This window comes from Scardinius erythrophthalmus, assembly GCF_964197995.2.
Source record: "Scardinius erythrophthalmus genome assembly, chromosome: 15".
Classification (NCBI taxonomy): domain Eukaryota; kingdom Metazoa; phylum Chordata; class Actinopteri; order Cypriniformes; family Leuciscidae; genus Scardinius; species Scardinius erythrophthalmus.
The window spans coordinates 18,620,048-18,644,955 of record NC_138235.1 but is presented as its reverse complement, the minus strand read 5'-3'; the positions used below and the strand labels follow the sequence as shown (position 1 = coordinate 18,644,955).

The following is a 24,908-nucleotide window of genomic DNA, read 5'->3' as shown; positions in this document are numbered from 1 at the left end:
TTATTTGCGTAGTTTAAAAGGAGCAAGTGCACCCCAAAATTTTGTTTTTGTTATCAAATACTCAATATCTAATACTTGATATCTAAATGTTTGACTTAATTTTTTTTTACCATACTGGAATCAAAACTGGGAATCGATAAGAATCAGAATCAATAAGCAGAAATCAAAATCGCTAAATTCCATAAGGGATTTTCCTGTCAGATGAAGTACCACTATGTCATGTTATCAAAATATAGCCTGAACACACATGAAGTTACTTTTGATATTCTCTGATATCATCCATTGAACTATGTAATCAAAAATATTACACTTTAAACCATTTTTATCACTATAGCTTTATTTATTTGATGTGCTCCATGTATGCATGTTGATCAATGTTTATATGTGAATAAAAGCCTAAATGAAATCTGTTCATATAAAGTGATTGTGTCTCTACAGAAGACTTGAGCTGCAGCCGAAATCCAATACTTCCCTAGTATATAGCATGCAAAAAACAGTACGCTGAAAGAGTAGTATGTCCGAATACATAGCCGGCGAAAAGTCCCCGGATGCCCTACTACTATTCCGAACAGCGCATTTGATGGACACTTTACTATTCCATGAGACTACAGGAGAATGGCATCGAAGCGACACAACTGACTCTGGTAGGTCACGTGACAGTAACAACATGGCAAATGTAGTATGTCCAAATTTCATTCATGCTACCCATGTTCATAGTATATAAAAAAATAGTTCAAATTTAGTAGCTATGCGATTTCAGACGCAGTTGAATTATTCTGCTCGATTTACAGTATATCGATTTTTTTTATTTTACTTTTTTGAGGCTTGAACATTTTGATGGATGGACTTTCAATGGATGAACAAAAAAAGAGAATATTAAAATGATCTTGTGTTCTCTTAAGATGAACGAAAGTCTTATGGGTTTGGAATGGCATGAGGTTGAGTAAATGACACAATTGTGCTTTTTGAGCGAACTATCCCTTTAAAATACTAGGTAAATAAAACACAAAAATACAGAAAAGGAGATGACAGCATGTCTCCTCTTCAAAAACTGTTTAGGTGGTTTAGTTGTATGAATCACATGCTAAAAGTGGAAGGTCACGTGTCCATGTCCCACAGTATTATTGCAATATTATTTAACATATTAGCTTTATTATTAAATTAAGTATCAATTGGTTACACTGGCTTGATGAACCTGTACTATACAGCGCTATTCACAATAAACTTCAGTTGAGGAGCACACAGGGAATTGAAAAGATACCAGAGTTAACATGACCTGCAAGGACAATTTATCTCAAGTATGAACAGTCACAACGCTTAGAATGAGTGCAAAAAAACGGCACCAGAAGCGTTACTAGAAGCACAGTCTGCATTGCAGACTGGAAAAGATCTACAGGACGAGAGGAGCACTACAAAATAAGGGATTCATATTAAACTGTTCAAATGTCATTTATAAATAATCCGAAAATGTGTACCTAGCTCTAGTTCCAAGTCACAAAAGAAACTTGTAGCTAATGAGCTAATGTATTTTCAGTTAGCTTTAGGTCCTTACTTGTGTTTGAAGTGTCTGGGCTGTGGATGATGGGGATGAAGACGTTTCTCTGGTTACCCTCTTCTCGCTCTCTGAGCTCTGACCTTCCTGCCCAATTGGACTGCTATTGGTTGTTTGATCGGTCTTGGACTCCTGCATGTCGATACGACAACCTTAAATACAGGAGGAGAAAAATAAGACAGCTGCCAGCAAAACAAATTTCTTCTGACATATGCTTTGGAAAGCCTTTTCCTTTATTTTATTTCCTTCTCCCCCCACATAAGCCTACAGACTAGATCATGACAAAACATGCACTTTGCCAGCAGAGCTGACATCGAAACACAAACATTTGTGTTTGTACTGTTCACAAATATAATAATGCATTATAAACAAAGAGTTCTGAGAATGAAGCATTTGATGCCTACATGTTAACGCAAATAACTGACAATTGCTCACTAAGGCGAATCTTATATTGTGCTGCTGAGACTGAATTAAGCTTTTACTAGAAGAAATAACCATGTCATAGTTAAAGATAAAAAAGTTAGCATTGAAGCAAGATCAGAAAGACATCATAGGACTATATGAGCAGAATGGAAATGAAAAGGAAACCTTTTCTTATATGCACCTTGTCTTTGGTAAGGGGCCTTTTGAAGGACTGAAATCAGAAAAAATATCTGTTTTGACCTTGACGATCAATATCCTGCAACTTTCTCCTTAAAGTCGACAAACATCTGTGTGAAACAGCCTGATCTCATCAAGTGTGTTTACAAAAAACTGACACGAACAAAGACAACATTCTTCTCAGCCTGATACAATCAGCAAAGAGAAAGGCTTGAGTTTTAACTGTACTTCACTTTCAACATCAGAGATGCTGATGTTAGTTTAGTGACTAGGGCTGGGTTAATTATTGTGATCAATTATGATAACGCAATTAACTGTGCCACATGACTAGGGTTGGGAGTAGAAAATCGATTCAAACTTGTTCTAAAACTACGATTCCTGTGTGCGTATCTTAATGTGATTTTTCTGGTGGCCGAGAGAGCTCAATGCGCGGCAACTGAAGAAAACATGCAAACAGAAAAACACCAACAAATTAAGAAAACATCTTCATCAGTTTCACAACACGCTGCAAGAGTTCACAACCAAATACAGAAACACGCTGCAAATAGCACTGACCACAACGGAAATGTTTCCAGGGGACACCAATAAGTGACGCACTCGCCTGGGACGTGCTTATTGCTCGTGAGCATCCCTATGCCCTACTCCCTTCGATGGGCAGAGCCCTTGAAGTGGGGACTTTGGAGGGACCAGGGCACTTGTGTACATTATGTAGCCATTTGGAACACACTTGACGAAGGGAGCAACGAAAGACAATGTAATTTCCTAATTATTTTCACCTGGGATGTTCCCATGACAACGCAGCACGATGTCCATCAGCTCTATATATATAAAATAAAAGTAATAATAGTGAATATAAATCATAAAATATATATTGACAATATAACGTTTTCTAAAGTCACTTTTTACCTTTGAATAATCTCTTTTTTTTTTGTCTTTGAGGGAAAATATTGACATTGAGATCAATTGCGATTAATCAACCAGCATATTGTACTGGTACATATAATTTGAATAAAAAAGTAATCAATTCAAAACACTATTGTTGAAAAACGAAAAGTTAAAAGTATTACTTTTTCAGCAAACACAACTGCAAGGGACAGGTTCTTATGACTATTGGTACAACCTGTCTGCCTGCCTTCCACGAAGCTTAAAAATAACCATTTAAGACAATGCAACTGCGTGGGCTACATACGGTTGAAAAAACAATGATTCGCTAAAGGTTCTCTTTTTATCCAATCCTCATGATGGCGAGAAACCAGCCCAGTCCACTTGTTTAAAGGTGAACTAGTCATACGAAAGCTGAAGTTATAAGAATACAGATCATAACTTCATAAAGAAACTCATTTCTTTCAACCCCAAGCGCTTCATATAGCTCTGCTTTGGCAGGTTGCGCATTTTCTCTGGTTCGTACATAGTTAAACACTCTCCCACACAAGCAGGGGCCGATATTTGTTAAATAACTGATTGCCACCATGACTACAGTAAACACTGGGGCCCTGGGTTTGGTGTTTATTAACAAACACATCTTCCTTCTGGAGCAATTTAACATTAACCAGGTGGTACGATCTGCAGATCTGGCAGGTGCCATAATACACAGGGAGGGCCTTATGTAAACAGCTGGGAAGGGCGGGGGAACGGCTCAAAAAGCAACACAGCTAGAGTAAACAGCGAAGAAAATCTCTAGACAAACAAGCAACCCCTCTCCTGACATGAATGTGAACCAGAACAGAGCTCGTGGGATTTGAGTGCTTGTTATTTAGTGCTGCTAACACAGCCGCTGCCTGTTTCGGCTGGCAGACACTGTGTTGTACTTTCACTGGCGAAGGACACATTTCAGATTGGTGTGTATGGTGTTGAGGTCCATAAAATAATTAGCACTGAAGTTATGGACTAAACATGTCCATAATACATGGAACATGGAGCAATTAATACTCTTTTCCCAGTGTAAAAAAGAGGTGATCCAAAGTATTTAAGCTTAAATAAATGCCACATGTTTCCCAAGAGGCGGAGTCACTACAGCAATATCACAATGTGTGAACTACTTTGTCACTCATTTAAATTAGGATTATCTAACAAAACATCCTAATTGGCCCAACGGTTGATGCAACAGAGGCATCGTGCATTGTAAACTAAAACACAACACTTTTTTTAGGCAAGATGCAAAGTGTCTGCAACCCCTTTAACCTTTGAATATATCCCTAACTTTTAGTGCCTTATTCATTTTCTAAAACTGTCACTACATTACATTGTAATTCCAAAGAAAAATTCTTTCAAAATTTGCCCGAGTTTCTAAATGCATGTTATTGATTTTACTGTGAATAATTCATAATTGCATACGTTTTTTTTTTTTTTTTGCCTCCATCCTATCAACATCCGACAGACAGAACCTAATTTAATCTAATAAGTCCCACCTAATTTTTTTTTAAAAGTTCAATATTCCATTTTACTTGGATCACAATAAAGAACAAAAGTTCGGTTGTTACTTCCGTTTCTTGGCGACAAAGCATTTCATTAAGCAATTTGTTACACTGAATTGACCAATCAGCATCCAGGACCGGAACTACTAGGGGTGTAACAGTACACAGAAGTCATGCTTCTGTACGTACCTAGGTTTTGGGGCCATGGTTTGATACGAGTTCGGTACACCATTAATAGCAACAAATCCCCAATGCTAGTTTTTTTTCCCCATTTATTTTTGAACAGACAGTAGTGCAAATTACAGTTTGTTCCACCTAGCGGCATTAGTCCCCCCTGAGGTAGTTGATACAGCACAGGCTCTTTTAGAGTATCAAGCACTAAGCAGTAAACAGAGTGCACTCTTGCATAGATCATATTTTGTTGTAGGGCTGATAAAAAAAAAAAAAAAAAAAAAAGGTATTTGGTCACAATCAGCTACAAAACTGAAAAGCATCTCTTGTGTCATAAAAGTACAAAATAAATAGAATAATGAAAAATAAAACTTGTGCAGAGATTTGTTTTCTTTGCGCGTGTGAGTTCATTAACATTTGGTGCACAAAGTTCAATATTACGTTTCAAGAAATCACGGAAAGATGAGAGAGTAGGAGAAAAATTGCCATCTACATCAGAGTCTACTTCACCTTTCCACGAGGAGACAGAGAGTAAAGCAGGACACGCATATTTCATCACTGCACTTCCATCACACAAATCAGCACAATGCCAAATGATTTTGTCTCATTATATCAGTGGAAACAACTTAAAATACTCTGTCATTTATGGTCATACAGAAAAGAGTAACACATCATTCGAAACTGTAAAGTCTGTTTTTATTTGTGTACACTCAAATTGAAAAATAAAGAAAACAAACAAGATGCCGCTTTCTGTCGTCCCGGTTTCCTTTCCGTGAAGTTAGTGGAGCGTGTCACAAAAACGAATCGAAGCTCAAGAGTATAGGGGTGGGAATCACAGGGTACCTCACGATACGATACCGATAATATCACAATTCAGCAATTCTGCGTTAGTCGATATATTGCTAGACAATCCAATATTGATACATCACACGATATCTGTCTAACTATGAAAACAAAATGCCTATGAAAAGGTTAAGTGCAGGTTCTCTATTCTCAGTGTTTACCAGCTTCCTTAAAATAAACCTGGGAACAGTGTTGTCAAAGGTACCGACAATTTTTAAAATGTGACCAGCATTTGCCCCTAGCATATTGCGTGCTATTGAGTGGATTGTTAATCACCTCTCTTGCTTGGGGTTAGTGCATTGATTGTCTCTTCTTCTTCTTCTGCTCTTTTTCCTGTTGTGATAGTTAGCAAACAGTGTTGCATTACCGTGCGCACCCCAGAAGGGATTGGAGTGTGGATCACCTGTGAATATGTGTATTCGCTGTGTGATGAATAACCATGACATCAGTACGGTGGCGGTTCAGGACGAATACATGTAGAACTACTATCCATTTATAAAAGAAAAAAAAATGTCAATTGCAGTAAAATGTACGCAGGAAGCACTTCATTGATCACAGAGGAGGAATTCTGGAGCAAAACGGCATCCAACGCTGATTGTACAAATGTCCTGCTTCACGAAACTCAGAGAACATTAGGGTGCATGAAACATGTCAAATATGTACTGAAACATGCAGTGTACATAATGAGTGCATTACAATGTAATGCAACCTGTCCACAAGTGTGGGAAAAAAAACATGAATCTCTGAGTTACACTGTGTTATTCTGTCCTGGGCTGCCAACAGGCATGTTTGCTGTAAATAGATGTCTTAGAAATAACTACAAAATGCCAATCTAAACCAGTACTGGCTTGTTTGACTGTTTAAAAGAATAGCTAATGGACGTTTGTTTGGGTTTAGCGTTCTTACATTGTCAGAAACAAGAAAGAGAACAAAAGCTTGTCAACAGTGTGACTGCTGAAGAATGTTTTCTGTTTATTTGACTTACACTGGCATCTGTATATTTGTACAGATGATAGGCCTTCATCTCATGAACGTTCCTCTGCATTCCTAATGCCTCATTTTCCCATAGACACAAACTTTAGCTGACAAGCAACACGAACATGAAGATTTTAGGGGAGAGGTGAAGCCTCGAAGGACTTCAACAGTCAGGAAGGGAAAACATACACCGACCTGAAGGAATGCCTTTGAAGTCTCAATGAGGAGATATTGATACATAACACAAAAAGGGAGGAAAGCAAAGCCATAAACACACACTCTCAAGCTCTCAGCATAATATCAGGAGTTAGATTGTGAAGTGCTTAATATGACGTGGCATCAAGATGTGGCTCTTAAAATGAATTAGAGTAATAAAATTAGCAAGAACATCAACAAAAAAGGTTGTTTGTTGTGCAATTACAACTAGGTCCGAGGATGGTGGGGGTTATTATTACCCATAATGCAATTGAACATTCAACTGGACAATTAATATGCCCAGGCGCAGTAGACCAAATAATTACATAAAGAAAACAAATTCATCAGACTCATTCTACCTATTAATTCTCCATTATAGCAAGTATCTGTTTTTTTCCGACTCAAAAATAAAAACCAGTTCATCAACAGACAGCCTCGGGCTATTGTGTTACAGAAAACGACACTGAACATGAAGCGCAAGTCAGTTGCAAACAAGCAAACACCTTGTGCATAGTCTAGAAATTAATCAATCACTCAATAAATAGATGTTTAAAAAGGGGCACAATATGTGGAGGAAAAAGAGCTTGTATTACAGGAAGATTACAGGAAGAAAAAAAAGTTCAGGAAAAGAAAAAATATTTGGCTAGGTATACATTTGGCTAATTATTCACAATATGATACTTTTACTTCTTCCGCCAGACGCAGCATGATTGACATGCCACCATCAGACTGTACTGTACTTACTACAGTAGTCAACATTTGAAGTGGATCAAAAATGTTCATCAAAGTTGTCCTAAGACAAGAATGGGTATTGTTCAAAATTCATGTACATGTGAATCAAGTATCCTTTAATACGTTCCACCAATGCTTGTTAACTTACACTTATCTCTTTCCCCGCCATTGACTGAATTTTCCAGATATCCGTGTTTTCACTGTAATATGGTAGGGGCCACTATTACCGGTGTGCATCTTCTGAAATAGCATAGAATCTCTGGACACAAAAACCAGCGAAGCAAAGAGGTGCGTGTGTGTAAGAAAAACACCCATATTTAAAACTTAAAAAACTAAAATAACTAGCTTCCGACAGGCGGTCGTATGCATCGATTCACGGCAAAAAGAGTAGGCCTAACCTCTGACCCGACGCATGAAGTATAGGCTAAAGCAGGGGTCGGGAACCTTTTTTGACCAAAGAGCCATTTTTTCATTTTTGGATAATGCATTTTTCCAAAAGAGCCACAGTAGGAAAAAAAATTGCCTATATATATATATATTATTAAAGTTAATATTAAAGACGTGCTTTTTTCAATAAAAAATTCAACCGTAGTAATTATTATTAATATTATTTAATTATTAATATTATTAACAAATATTCAGCAAACAATAAATAAGTTGGAATATGGAATTAATTCTGCAGGGCTTTCACTGTGAGGTTGAGTACCAAGTGATGAGCATATACCATTTTGTGTGCGTGTGAGAGAGAATGAATGCACACAGTACTATCTGCTGTGTTTACGTGAATACTCGACTTAGCATTTTGATTTATTTCTGTGTTTATTTGGCCGTTTAGGCGCGCAACCGAAGACAAAGGCTGCTTGTCCGTGTTGCGCTCGGAGCGCGCGCACAGTATCCTGTCAGTTCTCTTTCGCGACTTATCGCGCTTTTAATATTTCTTTTCAATATAAAGCACATCCTGTTCTTTTCTTTCTCATTCATTCATGTTTTGTTTTTAATAACTTTGAACAGAATCGTCAACTGAAATCTGCGCGGATTATCAAAAATACGACACATTTATAGGACATAAAGGGTCTCACTCAAAAGTGAAAGTACCAGCGGGTGAAATGTCTCTATGCGCAGCAAAGCACCCGTTTCAATAAAATGTTATATTAAAGTTTATAAAGTCTACTTTTACATTGTTGCTGCTGTTCTAGAATGGTTTTCGCCAGCTTGAATCCCAGTGCAGGAGCTGTAGGTTACCACAGAAACGTAAGCGGTTAGTTGATTGCTGTGGTGACTCGTGACACTCGCGAACAGCACTGAACACGCACTTTTGCCGGTACAACTTTAATATTATTATTATCATAAACTTTTCATTAACTTCAGTAGGCTGTACTACAACAAGGGAATTGTAATTGGTTGCTTTTTCTGCAGAGAGCCGATCTCTGTTGATGTGTTTTAATTGTTTTTCATCGATGGTTTGTTGGTAAAGGGTTAGAGACCTCGCGAGCCACATGATTTTTGCCAAAGAGCCAGATGTGGCTCGCGAGCCATAGGTTCCCGACCTCTGGGCTAAAGCAAGAATTTTTAAAGATAAAGAAGAGAAGAGGAGCTCGAGTTTGTTGCCCAGCCCTATCATCTCATCTGAACCATGAGAGGCATCAAAGTTTACACTACTCAACATCCTATGTCATTCATCGCGTCAGGGGTTACTCTTTTGGTTTAAGTCGACTTGCGTAGGGGCCGTCTGCCGGTAGCTCGTTTTTTTTAGTTGAATTTTTTTTTAAATATGGATATTTTTCTTACAAAAACACATTGCTTCGCTTCAGAAGGCCTTTATTAACCCTCTGGAGTCAGATGGATTACTTAGATATACTTTTTTGGGCTTCAAAATCAGGACCGCCATTTACTACCATTATAAAGCTTGGAAGTGCCAGGATATTTTAAAATAAAACTCCCGATTGTGTTTGTCTGAAAGAAGATAGTCATATACGCCTAGGTTGGCTTGAGGGTGAGTAAATCATGGGATAATCTTCATTTTTGGGTAAACTATCCCTTTAAACAGCATATAAATCAAAAGTGCCTAAGTTTACTGAATGAAATGTCAAACCCACAAAGAGGTATAGGACTGTGAAGCTTTGGGGGTGTTGATGGACTACAACACAACGATCTACTCCATCTATGTTTTGATTATCGTTCTGAATCCTATCCGGAAGTACTCTTTGAAAAAAAACTATTTTCTATATTTTTTATACTATATTTTTTTGTTTAAAAGTTCTGTTCTTTCTTTTGATATATTGCATGTTCAGATTTTCATACAACAAAATATTCTAGGGTCCGTTAAATTGTGAAAGTGATCAAAAATGCTGGCTGGCAACTTTCTAAACATTTTGAATTTAGATACAATTAGAAGCTTTTTAATGACTATGGATGTCCCAGTGATTCAATTCAGGCAACCAGATCAACATTAGAATAACATAGGCCTACTCGACCCATCTTTTCAGCGATCTCGGTTCGCTCGTTTGGTGCGCACCAGGGTTCAGATGGCCGCGTTCACACTGATTCAAATGAACCGCACAAACAGAGCAACCACACCAGGGTTCGTGTAATCGAACCAAACATCCCAAGAGTGAACACACCCTAAAAGCAACTCAAGAAGGTGCTTACTAACAGAACAACCAGAATGTTTAACAAGACATCCGTATTCCATGAACTTTATGAAGCAATCAATCATTTGCCTTTAACCTGTACAAAACATATTTTTGGAAGGCTAATTTCAAACGCTAACACTCATGAGAGTTGCGATTTATGACAGTTGTGTATGCTCTCACTCCATTCACATCAGACACTTTATTACGGCTGAAATGGTATAAAAATTACTGAACAGCAAATTATCTGTAGACGGCTAAAAATGAGCATCAGGAGTTCATTCAACCAAATTTTGTCAGCAGGGCGAGGCTGATAGGACCAGTTGCCAAAAAGAAGGGGCTAATGGGACTATGTATTAGGCTATAGCATGGTGTCTGGATGCATGGGTCTATTTTTAGAGAGGTTTCTGAGATAATGGAAGAGGCAGCCCTCATAGAATATCACATTTCATAGCCGGGTTACGAACACATGACAAATTGTGCAGATACACAAAACCACACTGTACGGATACAAGCCGAGTAAAAGATAGGCAGGCTGCGTAAGTGAAATTACAGGACTAGACAATATTATCTTGGAGATGTGTGACAGGCTTAGTACAGAGAGCAGTTTGCTTTAGTGCCTGCTTTTCATTCAGGTGTACTACTATGTAAATACACTTTACTGAGATGGAAATGATGTGGTTTCTACAGAGAGACTGACCATCAAGGGTGATGAATGCTTGTCAAGCATTAGGCAAGATTTTGAGTCCATTTAAGTTTTTAAACTTCACAAATAGAGTGTGCAGTTTACAAAAGCCAAGGCTGAAAAGCACATTTTGTTGCCAAGGACACAAGATGAGCAAATAGGACTGTAGCTTGTTATTTTTGTCCTTTTGCTTTTTAATACATTGTATTATTGTTGGGGTTTTAGATTTTAAAATTGAACAATATTGGGGGATGCACCAATATTAAACATCTGGCCAAAACTGATAATTAGTATCAATAATTAGTATTTCAAGTTATGGCGGATAACCAATTTTACAATTTTATACTATTTTGTCCAAAAATGTTACCATTCAAAAGTTTGGATTTAGTAAGACATGCAAAGACACACTGAATTGATCAAAAGTGATGTTACAAAAGATTTATATTTAATATAAATAAATATTTTAGATAAATGCTATTCTTTAGGTCTAAGTGGCCTCCGCTGACACTGCGGAGGAAAAAAACAAACATTCATCTGCTTTATGTGGTGTTGAACATGAAAAGTGAAGCAGGGTCTCTGTTCATTGTTCTTTTCTTAAATAAATAAAATGCATAATATAGCCTATATGCTCGTCCTGTAAGTTCATGATTAAAAATGAAAATGTGAACGAAAACAAAAAGTCTTATTAACTTTAAAATATGAAAATTTTATTGATTGGTAATAATAGATTATGACGGATGTGTAAGTTCATATTATGGCGCTATTTTTTTACGACCCTGTCCGTCAAAGTGATGGACAATGAGAAAGTCTAACACCCCGAATTCTGTTCAGCGCTGCCGCTAATCCAGTGAGAGCAGTTGTCATGTAGGTATGAAACAGCTTCACACAAGCCCCTTTCACACAGCCTATTGATCCCGGGAAATTGCCGTAAAATTGCTAGAGTGCCTTCTGTGTGAACGCAAACATGTCCCGGGACTGATGCCCGTATCGATGCCGGGATGGGGATCTAGTAACATTGCCGGGATCAGTCCCGCAACGCGCCCTGTGTGAACAAAAGCCAGGACCAATGGCTGTAAGGGGTGTGTCGTAGTGATGACGCTCGTGCCACCGCACTGGCCTTTCTACAACCTATGCTACAGCATATGGGGAACAAGCAAAATCAAACGATCCCAGGACACACTATCCCTGTATTTTCCGGAATCTCTGTGTGAAATGGGCTAAACAGTCTTTTCATATTATGTATATTTATTTATTTTTTTGTGATCTGACATCTCAATGTTAAAGCTACTTGTCTGTTAGCCTGATAATGTTTGCACTGATATTTCTCTCTAGTTTGCTGTATATTTATTAATTCATTTGTTTATAATTTCTATTCACATACTATATTCAATTTTTTTTAAATGTATTCTTTATTCGAACATGCTTCAAATAAAGAATGAATAAATTACATTGTTACACCAGTAGGTGGCGACATATGACGGTTAAACAAATGTAGTCACTGAAGTATTTATTCAAGTGATTTGTTTAAAGTCAGTAATGAAACAAGTGGAGTAGACATGAGTAGACGTGCCGATATACGGTATGTTACGATAATGAATATGCACGATATTGTTATCGCGGGCACTTCAAAATACCGTGAATAATAATTTTTTTTACGAATTATTCAACATTTTAGAATGCATTTCAAGAACATTCAACAATTCTCGCAACATGAAAAAAAAAAAATTATATATATATAAAATATATATATAAGGGCTGGGTAAAAAAAATATAGATTTCTCGATTCTCAAAAACTATCGATTCTTAAATCCCAAGAATCGATTAACTTAGTCATCCTGTTTTCAGTTGATGAATGAATGGAATATTGTTGCGCGCATCCCATCCAATAAATCGCAATAATCTTTGTGCTTTGTTATTATTGATATGAAACAAAGTTTCAGATTTCAAATTACGTCCATTTTCTTAGGAAATTCAAAAACATAATTACCGTTTTGGCGCTGTGGCGTGAGATCGCTCTGGTGCAGGTCAGCTTAAGAGAAGCAGCAACGCAGAGCGCACGTGATCTTCCGCCTTAATAATACCAGTTACAGTGCGAAATAAACATGAATGAGCATCTGAAAGTGTGTTAAAAGACAGAGTACAACTTATCGAAGTCCGTATGATGTCACATGGAACCGCTCAATCAGTGTTTTAACCGTGGAAAGACGTTAGTAAGCAATGTCATGTAACGTCACATTTACCTCAGAAAAAACATATCATAAACTCGTTAGTCAGCTAGAAAAATTAACTCTAGAGAGGAAATATATGGAATATTTATATAGGATATATATAGGAATATAGGAATATTTTGTTAAATATATGCACCATATTACATATTCATAATAATTTTTAATGTTCTTCAATATTTAATGCATGTTTGAATAAATCTGGAAAGTTTTTTATGACAGCCACCATTTAAATTTTTATATAATTTCATATAACTTTATTATTATAAAAATAAATAAAAGTGTAAGTGTTTGTATACAAATCAGTTAATTTTTACCTTCAATATTATAGTAGGCTAATAAAGCCTAGGCTACAACTGACTCCCATAGTTTACAATAATAGTTAAGAGATTTGTTTTCCTTGAGAAAATTTGCAATGTATTGTACCTGATATCCAAAATAATCGATATTGAATCGAATCGTAATCGAAATCGAATCGAATTGCAAGCTTGTGAATCGAAATCTAATCGAATTGTGAAATTTGTTAAAATACCCAGCCCTAATATATATATATATTATTTATAAAAAAAAAATTATATATATATATATACATTTAATATATAAATATATATATATATATTTATACATCAAATGTTAATTGATGCAGTCTATATATATATATATATATATAGACTGCATCAATTAACATTTTGTCTTAACCTCTTAACTTGCATTTAGCCTACATTTTACTGAATGAATTTTACTGAATGTTTGAATGAATGCAGCCTTGGTGAGTAAGCATGAGAGACGTCTTATAAAAAAAAAAGTTAAATTTTGAATGGTACTAGTAAAAAAAATATTAAAAACTAAACTTAATGTTGTTAATGCTACAAGTAAATGTAAGCATCATAACATAATAATGTCCATTATGAAAAATTATATTCATTTTGAGAGAAAAAAAATATATAAAATAAAATACAAATAAAACACCACAAATCTTTCTTGATGCAACCTAAAGTATTACCAATGATGCACCGCTAACCTCGAGCAAACAATTCATACAATAAACAGACCTGTGGCGTATGCTCCTTTATAGATCGCATCAGTGGTGCACCAAGTGCTCAAACTCTCCAGGGTGGCAAACACAGATAACATAAGCATAACTACACTTACTGTCCCGGAGCATTTGAATAGGTGTGTGAGTCAGTTGAGATAGGGCAACAGAATAATCACCATTTCCATAGATTACACCAATAGACAGCGAAGAGTGACAAGCAATTCCTGCCCAACTCTTCAGCAACACCTTTCCAGCCCACAAGGTCAACTAGCGCTTATTTTTCAGAAACTGATTATTATGCACATACATTATGAGCTATAAGTTTCGTTTGCTTCAAGAAATAACCCACACAAATGACTAGGCTTATTCACTATGCTAACGGGAAAAGGTACCGACTGAATAACACTAACCAAGAAAGAACCTGTCACCTTGGCCAGCCAAGCGACCAGCCATTACACTTCCTCACCACAACAAAGTTTGCTCAATGTTAGTGCACTCGTCTGAAACCCCTTCACCTGAGGGGAAAACCCTCCTCAGTAATGCCAGAATTTAAGGGGAAACAGAACCTAACACTCCCACCTAAAAAGGAAATATCAGTCACGTTCATCTACACATCCACGCCTATGAGCGCCACACGTGCCGCTTCCTCGGAAAGAACAAACCGCATTACACTTACTCCTACACGCTCTCAAACTCGTGGCGCTCCTTTCAACTATCACACCATTTTGTCTTAACAGGTGCAATATAGCAATTAATGTAGTATAGATTTTTGTTTCTTGTGCAGACAACAATCACTGAAAGACATCTGAGTATGATATGCCATAAAAGGGTTAATCGAGACAAACTGTTAATCATTAATCGGATTATTACATTGACACTACCGGTTTCTGACCATCTAATTCATTGTGTAGCAGGAGGTGGGGGAGGTTAAGAATTAAGGCATCACTTTTGCGCAAGTGATTGAAGGTGTTATTACACAATCATGGCAAAATCTGTCAGTTGCCACATAATTCAGTCAGATACTGAGAGCAACAGACAGAAATAGGCAGTGTGCACTGCAATTTGTAAATTCTATCTAAATAGACAATAACTCCTTCAATAACACAGTTGTGAAACACCAGACGGGACAAAACAGGTTTGCCAGCAATGTGACGAAGCTCCAGGATACAGAAAAATGCCTGGAGGAGAAAGATCGGAAAGAATTGGGGTTCGGGAGGGGGGTTTGTGATTGATGAAAAGCTAATGATTAATTGAAATGAACGTCGCATTACAAACAAATGGGGCTGCACAATTAATTGAAATAAAACTGAAATAGCGATTATCTTATCAAATAGAGATGATCAAATCAGAGGCTGTGATTTAGTTTATGTAGTAGAAGTTTCAGAGTGAAGAGCGGGAGTGTGTTCATAGTAGGGCTGCACGATATTGAAGAAAAATGCGATCACTCGTTAAATAATGTGATATTCGATATGCAATACGATAATGCTTAAAAAGCGTGTAAATTATCTTTAAAATATATTTTAAATTATATACCCTAAATACGTGTTTCACATTCTTTTAGTGACAAGAAAACATCCCAACAACTTCTGAAAGTGAACAGCAGTGTTTTACTGAAACATAAGAAGTGGTGTTTTAACATCAGTGTAAACCACGGGGTTCAGGGTTTCAGGTTATCCTACATTAGGTTTAACAACAGAAACTGAATAATCAAATGTAAAAATAAAACACTGCTTAGTTATCACTGTGTGAATGAAATATATACTGATTCTTATAAAAGCTACACAAGTTATTTAGCCAGTGATTGATTTTCTCTGTCTTTTATCATGATCCCAGTTATTGCAAGCTGTTGCGATATTTTGATATATTGTGAAGCCCTGGTTCATATGCATGCAGCTTATATAGGCTCTTCATTAACTGACAGCAGCTTTTATATCTGAGAGGAGAGCGGAGCGGAGCATTCGAGTCCGGTGGACATGAAAACCACACATGGAAACCCGGATTGGCTCTCTCCCGCCTTATGACGAGACAGACAACTTTGTCCAGTCCGATTCGGTTCACACAGCGCATGTTTCCCAAGAATGTGGCTGTCCTGAAAATGTACAGGTGTGAGTTCGGTTACAGAATGCGGTGTCACTACTGTATATAACTGAACTGTGTGTAAACATAAGCGTGTTCAGGACTGACAACTGTATTCTGCTGCTGTGTGAACGTGGCCATTCTGTGTTTTCAGAGTGGGAATTGGGAAGGAAATGTGTGCTTTAGGATTTTACTTAAGTCAAACATTTTTAGGGAAAGAAGTTTACAGCCTTCCTCCAATATTCCGACAAATAAAAGCTTGAGGCCTTTACATGTTAAAGGCTTGAGGGTTTGAATGTTTGAAAGTGAAGAATAAGACAAATATTTGTATTGCACCTTGGTCAGTGAATATGAGACATTAAAAACAACAAAAACTATAAAAAGATTGAATATTTTGTTTACCTGCGTGTCATGTGACCAATTACTGTGAACTGTGAACATGTGTCATTAAATTGTTTAAATATTAACTTAAAATTTCAGGGTGAACTTCAAGTAAATATTTTATGCTACGGGTTTTGGTTGACAAAAAAAAAAACTTTGGAAAACCCTGCATTAAGAAATTAAAATCTCTTGAAAGCCTTACTGAAAGTGTTTTCCAGTTGTGCTGAATAGACAGATCCTCACAAAGGACTGTAAAGTGAGGGAACCCGATCCTAAGGGCAGGTAACACCTGGTTTAAGAACAGACAACTCGAGTAATAAAGACAGAATGGGATGCCTGTATAAGAGCTCCAACAAATGATTAACTGAATTGTAAATGCTCAGAGGCAAAAGGAGAAATGAAACCTGTCAAGGGGCGTTGCTTTTTTTTGTTTGTTGTAGTTTCAACAACTTTAACATCAAACAGTGAAACTAAAGGAGAACTTTTTAACTCCTTAGTACACTCATGAGGAATAAGGAAACTGAGCACACCGAGCAAACAAAAGAAATAGTGGCTGTGAAAGCCTAGCCTTTGAGGCATTATAGGTGCCTAAAAATACTGTCTAGGTAGGAGCTTCACTAGATTGAGACAAACCCAAAGTTACACCTCTATCCTGCATGTGAGTCCCTGTTTAAACCTGCTGACCAAAATCAAACCACCCAGTTAGGATTAACACTCAGCTGAATTATGTTTGACTAATGCCAATATAGGCTGTATAATAAGTGTGGAGAAAGAAAAAGTCACGTTTGAATGGACGAGGATGCTTTACTTTTGCTTTATTTATTCTAAATGTATTTATTTGATTCATTTGGTCAGAAAAAGATATACGTGTAGGTAAATTTGATATGATAAATAGTCAAATTAATGTATGCATAATTTGTACGTTCGTTCATAGATAAGATTGTATATATACAATACATATATTTTATGCAAGCTGTGTTGATATTTGTTCTGTTGTCGTAACAATTTAATAATAACAACAGTGATAAGACGAGGTGATTTACTACAGAGACAGACTGTCTTGAACTGAAGTTACTCAAGCTGTTTTGTTCTCCACATGAACTGAACCAAAGGCACATGTTAGCCAGCTAACACTCCCATGAGGGCTTTAATAACTGTCCTACGACAATAACTGTGTGTTATGTAAGCCACCGACTCTGTTCAAGGCAAATTACCTGTAATAAAATACTAAATAAATGGCGATAAAACTGTGGAGAGCGTTGAATTAGCTGCCCCTCCTGTCTGACTGTCTACTCTCCAGCGCTGCCGTTAGTTGTGATAAGGCTAATAACTAGCAAATCAACCTCACATGTAAATTAGGAAGGAACACAGAGAAAGAAACTTGATAAAAAAGAATAAACTCACCGGGGATGAAATGGTTTCTCAACGGGCAGAAATGAAAACTTTCACGGTGACCGCGGAACGAACTTTCGCGAGCTGTGAAGCGCAGTGCGTCGCTCTCCCATGAAGCTCGCGTAGCAGCGCGCGCTGGCCGACACTGCCGCGTGCAGCACAATGTAAACAAGTGTATTCATCCGCAGTGCGCGTCCCAGGGACTACTTTACGGACAACGCAAACAGCTTTTGCACGTATACGGTGCCGTTTATAGCGAGCGTTGAATTATAAACCTTAAACGATATTAATTGGATGAAGTTATTGTGCGAGTCGAGGCAAAACAGATTTTTTTGTCGTATGTTTCAGAGTAGCCGTAGAGGCGTGACGTCACGTCCACCTGCTGCTGAGGGCTGAAGTGATTCGTCGGAACAAATACTGTTGCGCACAAGACCAAATATGAGTCCTTTCATGGTACATTAATCAATGACATGATAAACACGAGCGGGCGGTAAAATAAAATCTAAAGAGCTTCCACAAATCTGGTGAAATGTGAATTAACTAAATGTAATGTAGATGCGGACGAGTGACGACGTGAAATTGCGTTTGACGGAGGGACAGCGCCACCTTGCGGTGAACAAATTGTGCACAATTACAGGATTCTTCATTCATTGCAGACCACATACATAAAGTACTTCATTAGTGCATGCAGTTGAAATAAAAGACAATTTTATGTTGAAAATAACTGCAATACTCAAACTTCGAATTCTGCTTCGTATTTATTCAATATTTCAAAACCTATAAGCAAAAGAAAAGAAAGAAAAAAACGAATAATATAAATGATTAAATACATAGAGAAAACCAAAACATTCTATGAGTGAAACCCTGGGAGAACACAAGGCACCATTCCAGAAGATTGACAATCAGTTTGAGGTTTCAGATCCTGATTGGGAGCCTGGAAAACCGACAAATGCTCCAGAAATCCACATCAGAACTCACATATCTCATTTAGAGATGAGTGATAGGTAGGAAAAGGCTTAAATATGAAAGCTCAGCTGCATGTACAGGTTATTTTGCACATCCCTGTCCATATGAAGGACAAACTCATAATTGTGCTTCTTTTAGTGCATTAAGAGACCTGGTTCGTGATGCAGGTCTTTTCGGGTGAGACAAACCTAAATAAAATCGGCACACAGCATCATGGGAGACACGGCAGAAAGTGAGAAGAAGAAAAAAAAAGCATCGGTAAAGACAAACATAAGAAACGTGGTTGTAACTCGTGCCTGTGCAGAAGGACGCAGGACATGATAAATTATAACATAGGAGAACAGAAAGGAAATTTCTTTGGTACTGAAAAACTAAAAAATATATGCTCTGATGATTACACAAGTCATTTTCAGTTACATAATTTGACAATATCTACACTAGCCCCTCTCGACTCAGGTTTTCCAACATAACCATCCATCCAGACACAATAAAACAAACTACAATAATAAGCACTCTGAAACAAGACACAGTGTGATTATACTGAATAAAAAGGCAGTTAGGAGCAAATGCGTACGTAAAAAAGAAAAAAAAAAAGACTTATATTAAGCATTTGGACTATTCTGACAAAGACGAGACACTTATGGGATTTGGGGCTACAGTTAATAACATAATGCAGGATTTCAAACCACAACGCAGTAACCAAAAAAAAAAAAAAAGAGAAGTTCAACAGTGCTCAGACGCCATTCTAAAACAGCTTTCATTTACATAAAATACTACAAGAGGAGGTCTGGATACAGTTTTTCGAAATCATAAAAGCAAAGCCGTTTGCAAGATGCAAGATTTTTACCCTCATGTGATTAATTCAGGATTATTTAAATATTCAGTTCGGGGGTGAAAATGAGGAATTGCATATGCATTTTGCTGTATATTTACGGTTGCAACCAAGGTTGTCTTACACCCACTTAACATTTGCTCTGAAATCATTAACCTCCAAGCCAAAGAGATTTTTTTTTTTCCAAAGAGAAATGTGCAATACTTTTGCATAAAAAACAGTTTCCCAGAAACGCATTAAGCTTAGCCTTGGACTATTTCTTTTAGTTTAAGGTTATGCCTAATGTGCGTCTGAGAAAACAGCCCTAAGAGTTTGATCCTAATGGACGCTCTAACTCCTCAAATAAAATGTCTAACACATCGAGTATATATTTTGACAAGCAGCAACTGTTACCGGACTGCACATTTAATCAATAAACCTAGAAATAGGGGAGGGGGAATGATAACAATTGGCAACATTGCTCTGTTGTGATGATTTATAATACATATGCTACTACGTGATCTTTATTGATATCGCCTAAATACCTGGTGTGAGCAAACTCCTCACGCAAAGCTTGGAGGGATCATCTGCAATGCTTACAACTTAAAAACAGGGCTTTAACATTCCCTATGATATCAAACAACTACAAAACCCAAGAGTTCTTTTGTTTTTGTCTTCCGTTTTCAGTCCATTTTCTAGGATCAGTCCAAAAAGAGGGAAAAACGTGACGAATGTGCAAAGCTTGCTAATGTCTTGAGCGACCACCTTCAAATGCATGGTGCTCCTCGTGTGCTGAAAAAAAAAAGTTTTAAATCAGTCACTGTTCTTACACTTGAATACAATCCGAATAAAAAACGTATCAATCATAAATGAACGCCATTACGGTTTCATAGGAACTAATGTTATGTTAATGTCATCTAATGTTCTAACAATAAACAGTGTGACATTAAGTGAGAAGCATGTAAACCGCTGACGCTTACGTTTATAAAATACTGCTTTAAAAGATATCTGTGGAAGAAGTTCGTAGATTCTTCCTAAAACGTTTGCCTCATTGGCAAAAGAGGCGTTTCCATTCCAGACCTGAACCACATCTTCTCTTTCTCTCACGCTGACACTCACTCCTACAACTTCATCCTCTAAAAGACAAGACAAGACAGATATTATTATTCTTTATTAGTTCTTATTCATTTTAAAACCCACTGGTGCTCTTCGGTCACTTTTGATAAAAAAAAAATTACGTTTAAAATGTAAAAAAAAAAAAAAAAGTGTACTTCATCGGAATGGTGTGACACTGACTTTTGTGGCAAAAAATTAAATAGAAAATTGTGGACATTATTTCAAAAAGGTTAAATAGTCCTAAAAAAACAGACACACTTGTACACCTCACAGTTAAAAATTACTACCATAGAAATGAATGGAAAATTAAAGGGAAATAAATTGTGGAAACATCATAATTATTGCATAAATCTTATTTAGTACCATACAATTCCTTCAAAATACAAAACATTAAATAAAAAATATTATTAAAAAAAAAAAAAGTAATATTTGTTCTACACTGGGATAATTATGAGTGTGACCCCTAAATGAGGAGCACCAGAGGGGTTAAATGATATCAATAAAACAAAAAAACATAAATAATTTAATAAAACTCATATCTACACTCACCTGATGCACAATAATCCGTGAATTGTTCACCAATCGTAGCCAACAGCAACTCTTTCCACACAGCTGACTGTAAGAAAAACAGATACGGGCAATAAAATGACAATCTGGCAGCGATAAAACACACCAGAAAGAATAGGAAAATACTGAATCTGTGAAGTGTGAATTTTATGTATTTACATTATGCAGTCTAACAGTCAAAAAGCTTTAGGCTTGAAGTGAAACCATTAATAAACAGACTTACTGTGCTCTCCTTTGGCACTTTCATTTTCCAAACGCCTCCCTTTGCATTGCTTTCCTCTTCCCTGTGTTGATATAGAGAACAATATATTCAACTAAATGGTTTAAGTGAACTGCTTTAAAAACATTTCCAAAACTAAAGACAGATATGAAATGTACACTACCGTTAAAAAGTTTGGGGTCTGTAAGATTTTTTATATGTCTTCAGTGTCACATAATCCTGCAGAAATCATTCTAATATGCTGATTTGATGCTCATTTCTTATAATTATCAATGATGAAAACAGTTGTGCTGCTTAATATGTTTGGATCATTTAATGAAATAGAGAGCACAAAAACAGCATGTATTTGATCAATAATGCATCCTTGCTGAATAAAAGTAATTAATTGGCTGAATCTTCTTGCATGAAAATCAAACTCACCATAGTGGTCTTCTTTCTCCTCGCATTAAATGATAGCTACACCTCAGAGGAAGGCCGGACACAGAAGGGATGTTGTTGTACACGCTCCAGAAACTCTGTATGTAATTAAAAAAAAGATGATACACAATGTATGGGAGACAATATTTTTCCAATTCTAACAGAAAACCCCATTTCTGCTAGTTTGCAAAAGCATTAAACAGTTAATTGTGTTGTTTATTAATGCAAATAATAATGTTTTGATTCCTAATATGATTCAGAATATCACTAAAGGCATACAAATCCAAATTGAAGCTATAATAAATGGAAAAAACAATCATACTATTATACAATATATTTATTATAATTTATTAGCATCTGTCAAATTCTGACTGCCTCCACATCTCTATATTTGACAATGAAAACTCCATCAAAACCGAAATAACACACACCACACCTTCATAGATATTAAAACGACTCGTTTTTCAGGCTGGTCCGGCGAAACACACATTTTGTGCTCAATTAGCTGTAAATGGCAATTAAAAATAATGTACAAACCTACCTGTACAGTGTGGACGGTATATATCTTTTTCAGATTTGATTCACACTCTGCTGCCGTTGTACCTGGTAATGACCTGGAAGATAAATAAAGTAGAATTACAAGGTGTATGTTGACAAATAGCTTTAAAGGAACACTCCACTGTTTTTTGAAATAGGGCTTATTCACTTTCTTTCCTACATTTAGATAGGTGGGCAAATGCATTTTTGTCTCAGTGCATGCATTGTTTTAGTTTGACAGGGTCGGCGCTAGCTTAGCTTAGCATAATGAATGGAATCCTTTGTTGCCAGCTAGCATGTCCTGAGTAAAAGTGATATAAAAAATAAAATAAAAAACACCTAATTACTTCTTGTGGCCTGCGTATTCACAACAAGTACAAATAGTGATGCAGATTAACACTAGGCGATTTCCAAGGCAGATATTGACTTATATATTAAGGACTATATTAGGGGGAAGCACAGGCGAAGCACTGCTACTTGGGGCGTGATATCTCTGCGCCCAAGTAGCAGTGCTTCGCCTGTGCTTCCCCCTAATATAGTCCCAAGTCAATATCTGCATAGGAAATCGCCTAGTGTTAATCGGCATCACTATTTGTACTTGTGAATACGCAGGCCACAAGAAGTAATTAGGTGGTTTTTTAATTTTTTATATCAATTTTACTCAGGACATGCTAGCTGGCAACAAAGGATTCCATTCATTATGCTAAGCTAAGCTAGCGCCGACCCTGTCAAACTTAAACAATGCACGCACTGAGACAAAAATGCATTTGCCCACCTATCTAAATGTAGGAAAGAAGGTGAATAAGCCCTATTTCAAAAAACGGTGGAGTGTTAAAGAATCAAATTGTTAATTCTGTCGTCATTTACTCATTCCAAACCTGTATGACTTTCTGTCTTCTGTGGAACAAAGGTGAATTTCTGAGTAATATTATCAGAAGAGTGGTCAGGATAATGAAAGCGAATGAGAGCTGGTCCCGTCACGCTTCAAAATGACAGCTGGTTGCTGTGAAGAGCTGTGCTTTTTGTCATTTTGGAGCTTGACAGCCTCGTATTATGTGATAAAGAGGTCAGGTCAGGTCAGGATATTCTTCAGAAATTCACCTTTTGTGTTCAACAGGCAAAAAAAAAAAAGGTCATACAATTTTGCAATGACATGAGTGTGAGCAAATAATAATAGAAGTTTCATTTATATCCCTTGAAATAAGACATAAGTGCTTCACTAAGCTGGGCTCATCATCACCCATATCTGTGTCATAAATCATAGATTCATTGAGGGGTTTTATCTTCTGTCTAATGTCAAGTGCAGTGCTTGTGATCATGTAATGAGACAGAACACAAGCCTTTCACAATCGTTATGGCAACCAAATGTCAGTCAGTAAATAGGACTTCAACCCTTTGAAAATCATTACCAAAAGAGAATTGTACGGAAGATAAGCTGAAGAAAAAAGAAACAACATTATCAAAGGTTTACAGCATTTTTTTCAGTGACATTATATAGTGTAAATGAAACTTTATGCAAATTAACAATCAACATAACGTTAGATGTGGCCATTTCACAATCTCATAAGTTGTTTTGCAATGACAGTGTCCTACATTTTAAAAAAAAGGTCAAACAAAACAAAACTTAACTGGGCTCATGACAGAGCCTTGAGGTACACCCTTACAGTATTACCTTACACTGCTACATGATTTCCAGAGCTTCAGAAAGGACAACATGATATCTGATATTAAATAACAACCATGACCTACAGGTGACTCGACCTACTTTACTAAGTTATTATATCAGCTCTGCATTATAGAGCCCAGAAAGCTTACAAACACTACATATAGGCACTTGAACCATGTAATGGTGTTAGATGTGCTCGTTTAGAACCTGAAAAGAGTAAGAGTAACTATAAAAAATGAGAAATTTAAATCTTGGGCCTTTGTTAACAGGCTTGTGAATGTAGAAAGTGTCGAATCCATTCTAACAGTAATATGACAGCATCACCCTACCGATCGAGCCAGAAGGTCCAGGGCGAGTGCAGAGGCAGAGAGGTGCCGTCCTCGACGCTGTTGGTGAGGTTTTCCAGCTCTCTCTCGTCGATGTGGATGTTGTTCTCTGTAGAGTTCACAGGGCTGCTTTGTCTCGCCGTGTTCAGCTGCAGGTTCGGGGCTGCAGGAACCGCCATTTTTTTGCTTTATTACCTCTAATCGCTATGTGAGTGTTTTGCTGGGAGATCTATATTAACTTCCACATCCAAAGATAGCAGATTATTGATGCTGCTGACTCATCTGCAGTTCGGCCGGCTGGACTTGCCGCGTCACCGACACAACAACAACAGAGGGTGAAGTCACACACAGCGCACTCTGCCTCAAATAATACAC

The 24,908-nt window shown here is 37.0% G+C and overlaps 2 protein-coding genes across 2 annotated transcripts in view; both read right to left on the bottom strand.

Annotated features, from left to right (window-relative positions):
- The window catches only part of foxp1a (forkhead box P1a), a 40,407-nt gene extending 22,113 nt beyond the window's left edge, over positions 1–18,294 (bottom strand). The window contains exons 1-2 of the mRNA XM_081387605.1: positions 17,920–18,294; positions 1,553–1,704 (exon numbers count right to left, since the gene is read on the bottom strand). Of these exons, the coding sequence (XP_081243731.1) occupies positions 1,553–1,690 (138 nt within the window). The 5' untranslated portion in view covers positions 1,691–1,704; positions 17,920–18,294. The remainder of the gene's footprint in view (positions 1–1,552; positions 1,705–17,919) is intronic.
- A 352-nt stretch (positions 18,295–18,646) lies between these two features.
- eif4e3 (eukaryotic translation initiation factor 4E family member 3) lies at positions 18,647–24,908 on the bottom strand. The gene is made up of 7 exons (XM_081386595.1): positions 24,537–24,908; positions 22,546–22,618; positions 22,008–22,102; positions 21,591–21,651; positions 21,350–21,416; positions 20,665–20,820; positions 18,647–20,476 (listed from the first exon to the last, which is right to left on the bottom strand). Exons 1-7 carry the CDS (start codon positions 24,710–24,712, stop codon positions 20,430–20,432), a joined length of 675 nt encoding a protein of 224 aa, XP_081242721.1. The 5' UTR covers positions 24,713–24,908; the 3' UTR covers positions 18,647–20,429.